The sequence below is a fragment of the Cebidichthys violaceus genome, unplaced genomic scaffold (assembly GCF_023349555.1).
Source record: "Cebidichthys violaceus isolate CVI_PGR_0920_01 unplaced genomic scaffold, fCebVio1.0.p SCAF_26, whole genome shotgun sequence".
In the NCBI taxonomy this organism is placed as follows: domain Eukaryota; kingdom Metazoa; phylum Chordata; class Actinopteri; order Perciformes; family Stichaeidae; genus Cebidichthys; species Cebidichthys violaceus.
The window spans coordinates 6,268,847-6,275,473 of NW_027176439.1; the positions used below are offsets into that span (position 1 = coordinate 6,268,847).

Consider the following 6,627-nt stretch of genomic DNA (forward strand, 5'->3'; position numbering starts at 1 on the left):
GTCTACTTTTTTCAGTATTCATGCTAGCTTGACTATTTGGATTGTAGAAGAAGGACAGAAGTGCATCAAACAACCTGCCTTGATAAATGGAAAAAAGGAAAGTCAAGCTGCCACATTTCTTAATTCATTCAAATTATTTGTTTTTGTCGCTGACTACAATTCATATTTTTTGCTGAAATAGGATCATGATGCCATGATGGTCTTGTACTCAACTGCCTTTCATGCTAAGGCATGCTGGGAAAGACTCCAGCTGCTTTACACCATTGCAGGTATGAACATATATAAATATGAAAAGAGAAGGGCATAAATAGGTACAAAAATAGCAGCGGAAGACTATCATCATCTATACTTTCCTTTACAGATGTCAGTTCTATCTCACGACAGTAAAGACGCAGAGATGCAGCGAATGTTTGGTTAATAAATGTCTTTATTTGGCTTTGAGAGGAATATCACTGCATGAGATAGCAGCACGTATACAGTCACAGTTGTATAGCGGAGGTCTGGAAAGTGTCAGCACTCCTCAGCCTCTCAAGGAACAGGTGAGATGGAGGGGAACACATCTTTATATTTTAACTTTCAGTCATGATTAAGGCAAGTTTTTTAATTGAACACACAACAAGCAAAACATCGATCCCATCCAGTAGATATTCAAGCTCGAAGAGTCAGGCCATGCATTCATGCCCGTTGGTTGATTCATTTGTCAAAGAGAACATTCGGAGAGGATGAACTGATGAACACTGGGGAAAGGAAACAGCTCAGAGCGATAGAAGGGGTCATGGTGAACGTAGCCCTTGTATGCGACTCTGTACCGTTCTGCTCCACCTGCCACTCACAGTCTGAGCTGAGGGCCGTCGGTGTCACCATCAGCTGCCTGACACCGACGGCCACGCCTACCTTCACCTCAAACCCTTCATCTAAAGCAACACAAAAGCACCACTGCGTATGAGGAGACATACACAAAGGGTTTCTTTGTAGGGAAAGAAGAACAGACTTGCAGATCAACGTTGAACTGTGACGGTGTGAAGGCCGATACATTCATTGACAAATGAATCAATCAAAGAATCCCAAAAAATAAATATATATATATATATATATAGCGGCAATTTAAACTCTACATTTTCATTCCCAAAGATGCACTCCCTCATGGAGAAGCTTCAGCACTCCTCCTTTCAACTGGAAACACCACCCACCAAACACCACCCACCCTCCCATCACACGTGCATGTACAGGTGTGCTGAGCTCCATTGTTGCCGTGCTCTGACACTGCAGCGAATTAAACAGAATGAGAAAGGGGCTTGAATGGTAAGTGGTGCATTTCCGTTTGTCATGGTGGGATGAGATGCAGGACTACAGAGCAATGGAAAGGGGGGGGGGGGGGGGGGGGTTGACTTACAGCTCCAATAGAAGCAGTCCGTCCTCTAAACGACGGTCAGGGACGAGCAGCTGCGCTCTGTGACTTACAGTACTCTCCAACTTTTATATGTAGAAATCAAATAGCACCGTAAAAGTTGGACCGGCTGTTACTCTGTGCGTTTAGTCTGTGTGCTGACAAGAATTGTTACTTTCAAGGTTTTGATTGCTCTCACTGTAAATATTGATCATTAATGGCACATTTATTGTTGCTTCACGTGAGGAAAAAAATCATCCTGGTTCAAACTTAAGAAAATGATCATGCTAAACTGTCTGCGCTTCCCTTTAATGTGATGTAGAATAATGACGACTTCTGCAGAGCGTGTTTGTGACTCAAACTCTTCTGTCATTGTAATACATCTGTGTCCTTCTAAAGCCCGGCCTAACAAAGCTTAATCACGTCTGAACTAAAGAGACGAAGAAACCCCGGCGGTGTGCAGAGCTGTGTTTGACAGAGATGACGTGAACAGAGACCAGATCCATAGAAGTGACTGGAGTGAGGATGAGGAATGTGCTGTTGATAATGATGAAGATGATGCTGACTCTAGCGGTTTAGCTCTTGCTGGTCTTGCCGGCAGGGCCCTCCTTCTTCTTCTCCTTCTCCTTCTGCTTCTCGTCCTCTTCCTCTTCCTCCTCCTCTCCCTCACCCTCCTCCTGGTCATCTCCCTCATCTCCCTCCTCTCCCTCATCTTTGTTCTCCTCTCCCTCCTCTTCCTCCTCCTCCTCCTCCACCTCTTCCTCCTCCTCCTCTTCCTCCTCCTCGGGCTTGGCTTCAGACTTCCTGTAGGCTCCGAGGGAGTAGGTGCGGGCCGACATGTAGGAGAAGCCCGGGTAGCCCGACTGGACCATGGCGCCGCCAACGGAGCTGAGGCGGCACTCCTCGCCTTCCAGCAGCTTCCTGCTCAGACACAAAGAGAGACAGACGGGGACAAGAGACGAGGTCACCTCTGCTCTGGGTTTGGTTCTAAAAGGATCTCCGTGTTTCTCTGCTGAGGATCTAATGTCACTGGAGTATCAGTGGCTACACCCCGGCTCTGTTTAGGTGTTTTGTCCCAAAACATGACCACAGTTAGATCATTGTGAGGTTTCACCGTGTGTCATCTTGTTACAGTGGGAGAAGATCCGAGAGGGACTATCAGATTATTAATGCAAGCATTTTAAAACAACACTTTCAAAGTGGACAGGAAATGATTGTTGTTGGGACAGTTTACTGTTAAGATAAAACAGGGATTGTGGGTAAAGAGAGAGGCCACCAGACGCTGCAGGAGAGCTTAATTCTAAAAAATGATTCAAATAAATGCTGGAGCGGAAGAGGAACTCGTTCAGGACATATCAGCTGAAAACATGTCTCTTAAATCTTAACAACAGTCTGTCAACAGAAAGAATTCATGCAAAGTCCAATGATCACCATTGTTCTTCTTTGTGTGGATGTTGAAGGTATAACCAGCGCCGTGTAAAAGTGAACACCTGTTCACTCTCCCAAACTGATCATGGTTGTGTCTGAAGCTCACCTGTAGGCAGCGATCTCAATGTCCAGCGCCATCTTGACGTTCAGCAGGTCCTGGTATTCACGCAGGTGACGGGACATTTCTCCTTTGGTGCTGCGCAGAGCAGCCTCCAGCTGCTGAATGGTATCCTACACACACACACACACACACACACACAGTCATATCATGACACACGAATAAGTCATGTGAATAGAGGTAGATTGAACATTCAGTGTGGGGATTTTCACTTTTGTCTTGTCGCACTGAACATTAATTTTAAAGTGATTTATAATAGACACATGAGGTTGTGTCCTTCATCAGGGTCCGCCGTGTCCTGGAGACTTGAATGCATCAGTCTGATATCTGTCTGTGAAAGATGACCCCATTGTTAATGAACCTCTATGCTGTCATCTCGGCCTGCAGGTCTTAACACACGTCTCCCTATAGCTGCTTAATTAAAGGACGATCATATCGTAACACTCAGTACCGCGGGTCATTGCCGTACCTGCATCTCTCCCATTTCACTGTTGTGTCGATCCTCCATCTCGGCAACCTGCCTCTCCAGGGCCTCGTTGTGGCCCCTGAGGGCCTCGATCTCCAGGGTGCGGGCCTGCACCTGCCTGCGGTACTCGCTCAGCTCCTCCTTTGAGTGCTTGACGGCGTCCTGGTTGCGGGCGGCGGCCTCGGTCACGCTAACAAACTTGGAGCGGTACCAGTCTTCTGCCTGGGCCTGGTTCCTGGCCGACAGGTTCTCATACTGAACCCGGATGTCCTTCAGGGCGGCAGTCAGGTCCGGTTTGCTCATGTCCATCTCCACTGACACCTGGATGAAGAGGTGCTCATTATTAGTAGGTTTAAAAACATCTGTAAATAAAGGCAGCACCAAACTAAACCTGAATAACCAACAAGCCTTTTATTTCACTATGTATGTGAGTCTACATTTAGAAAACTGTGTAATTGTTCACATTCTGTTTGAATGCTTTAGTGTTTTTGCATAATGCTTGTATATTATTTGTGCCTGTTCTTTGAACATCTGGACCAGTATCTGATGAAAACAGTGAACTTGGAAATGTGCTTTTTTTACGACTCAAACTCAGACACAGATTTAAAATCTAACTGTACTAAATAACGTAATGCCTGAATGTGATGTAATGTTATGTAATAAAGTATAAACTGCCTATAGATAAAGTACATGTTGTCTTACAGCTGTGTTTGATGCGTCTACAGATGCACTGCGTCTCCTCTGGTGACATGTATGTATAATGTGCTGCTGCAGGACTGATGAATCGACTGCTGACTCGGACTCCTCTGCTGCCATGTGAGCGCTGCTGTCAATAGCTTACATGGCAATTATGCTCCCCGCAAGGAAGAGGAGAGACCCTGGAGAAATCTACCCAGCAACCATAACTCCGCTGCATGATTTAACAGTCACTTACTGCACATTCAATACATTGATTTCTGCTCAGTGATAGCTGCTGCCCTCACATCATAAACCCCACGTAGCAAAACTTTGTGTCAAACAGTGGCGCTGCTGTTAAAAACAGTTTGGCTTGTAAACTACGCAAATAACTGCTTACAGTGCAGTTCTCGGGGTTTGTCCTGTCAGCTGCCCCTTTAGGGTCGACCACACCCCAGCATTATGCGCTATTTATCCGCATTTTTCTCCCTCCCCCCGCCCCCTCTGCTCCCCTTCCCTCGCCTTCTTTTATGAATATATCACAAATAACCCCAAACGAAGCGCCAGCTAGACTAACAGCGTAAAGTTTATGATGATTAGAGTATTTACATTTGAAGCGGCACCACTGCAGCGTGATACTCGCATCATATTCCCACAGAGAATTCAGATTTACGGCATACTTTGCAGCCCGCAAACCGGCATCGACGACCGGTACCTACTCGCGAAAAAAAACCCACTCTTTACAAGTCAGAACATCTTAAAGTTTGAACGGGGGCGTGGCAGAGCGCGCGGGACGCTGCAGGGACGCTCGAGAGACCCGTACGAGGAGGAGGAGGAGGAGGAGGAGGAGGAGGGAAGGACCGCGCGTGGGGCTGAAACGGAACTGCAGTGCCATCAATTATCAGGTGCGCAATGTTTAGTTTGAGGAGGACGCAGTTTGTCGCGCATACAGAAAACAAACAGGTTATTGAATTCCTGTAAAACTGTGGGAAACTTCCTAATAAACAATATGACACATAAACAGGTGTAGTGGACCTGTGCACTTTACTAAGTAGTATTACCTGTGTTTAGGTGACTTCTTTCGAATCAATAATGGTATGGTGAATGTTAAAGTGTACTGAGGTCATTATGGAACATGGTTCACTTGATAGATCCATGTAGCAATATTACATTTCGCGTATGTGTGGATGTGGTATTTTAAAAAGCTGAAGGCCATAAGGAGTGAGGAGTGTGAGTTGGCAGTGTGACATTGAAAACTAGTGGTTGGTAATGTGACCGGTGGTCCTGGGTACCACGTCTCTGTGTGTTTGGACCCACGGGTCACCAGAGCACGGTGGGAGGTGTACCTGAGTGGCCTGCAGAGATGATTGCAGCTCCTGCAGCTCCTCTTCGTGAACTTTCCTGAGGAAGGCGATCTCGTCCAGCAGAGACTCCACTTTCTTCTCCAACTCCAGGCGCGACAGGGTGGCGTCGTCCACGTCCTTCCGGTAGCCCTTCAGGGTGTTCTCCGCCTCCTCGCGCAGCTTGGTCTCCTCCTCCAGCTTCTCCCTCACGTGCTCCAGCGTGTCGTTCATCTGCACGCAGTCCAGGTGCATCTGGCTCCTCTCGTGCGTCAGCTCCTCCACGCGCGCCCGCAGCTCGCGGATCTCCTGCTCGTACAGCTCGTGCAGCCGCGAGGGCTCGTTGTTGCGCTGCCGCAGCATCGTGACCTCCGCCTCCAGGACTTTGTTCTGCTGCTCCAGGTTGTGCACTTTCTCAATGAAGGACACGAAGCGGTCGTTGAGGCCCTGCAGCTGCTCCTTCTCGTTGGTGCGGATGATCTTGAGCTCGTTGGTGACCGCGGTAGACTGGGTTAGGTCCATCGCAGAGTCCGGCATGGAGGAGAAGACGCGGCCAGAAGCCGCTGTCCTGCGGTAGTTGGCGGAGGACATCCCGGGGGAGGAACCATAGGTGGAGCGGTGGCTGCTGCGGTATCCCGCAGAGTGCGGGCGGGACGGGCTGCTGCTGCTGCCCATACCCACGCGGCCGGACCGGGGGGCATCTCCGAAGATCTTCCGATAGGAGCTGCTGCTGTAAATGTCGCTGGAGTAACTCATGTTTCCGTTTGGAGTCCGGTCCCACTGTTCTGTACGGGAGAGAGAGAGAGAGAGAGAGAGAGAGAGAGAGAGAGAGAGAGAGAGAGAGAGAGAGAGAGAGAGAGTGAGTGAGTGAGTGGAGTTCAGGAGTGCGTGAGGGTGAGTGTGTGAGAGCGAGAGACCAAGTGAGATGCGAGTGATGTCTGGCCCGGACAGGTGCTTTTATAGCGAAGGCGCCGGTGCATCATTTGACGCAGGGACAACAGAAGATGAGGGGAAACCTGCAAGCTTTTGCAGAAAGCCTCCGCCCTCTGGGGAGACACGAATTCACTCATGCAGCTCCTCGTTCCTGCCTGGTGGCTCATGCATCAACACACAGCAACTACGAGGAACACGTTTCGTACAAGGGGCTCTATTGTAGGCGGTTTGACCCGAGAGTCTATTGAACTTCACTTTCATGAAGTTATTAACTCGCCCT

General features: G+C 48.5%; 1 protein-coding gene across 1 annotated transcript; it reads right to left on the bottom strand.

Annotated features, from left to right (window-relative positions):
- Positions 1-407: 407 nt before the first annotated feature.
- On the bottom strand, positions 408-6,400 carry neff1 (neuronal intermediate filament family member 1). Its single transcript, XM_068721092.1, has 4 exons — positions 5,421-6,400; positions 3,403-3,720; positions 2,922-3,046; positions 408-2,308 (listed from the first exon to the last, which is right to left on the bottom strand). Exons 1-4 carry the CDS (start codon positions 6,168-6,170, stop codon positions 1,963-1,965), a joined length of 1,539 nt encoding a protein of 512 aa, XP_068577193.1. The 5' UTR covers positions 6,171-6,400; the 3' UTR covers positions 408-1,962.
- Positions 6,401-6,627: the final 227 nt, after the last annotated feature.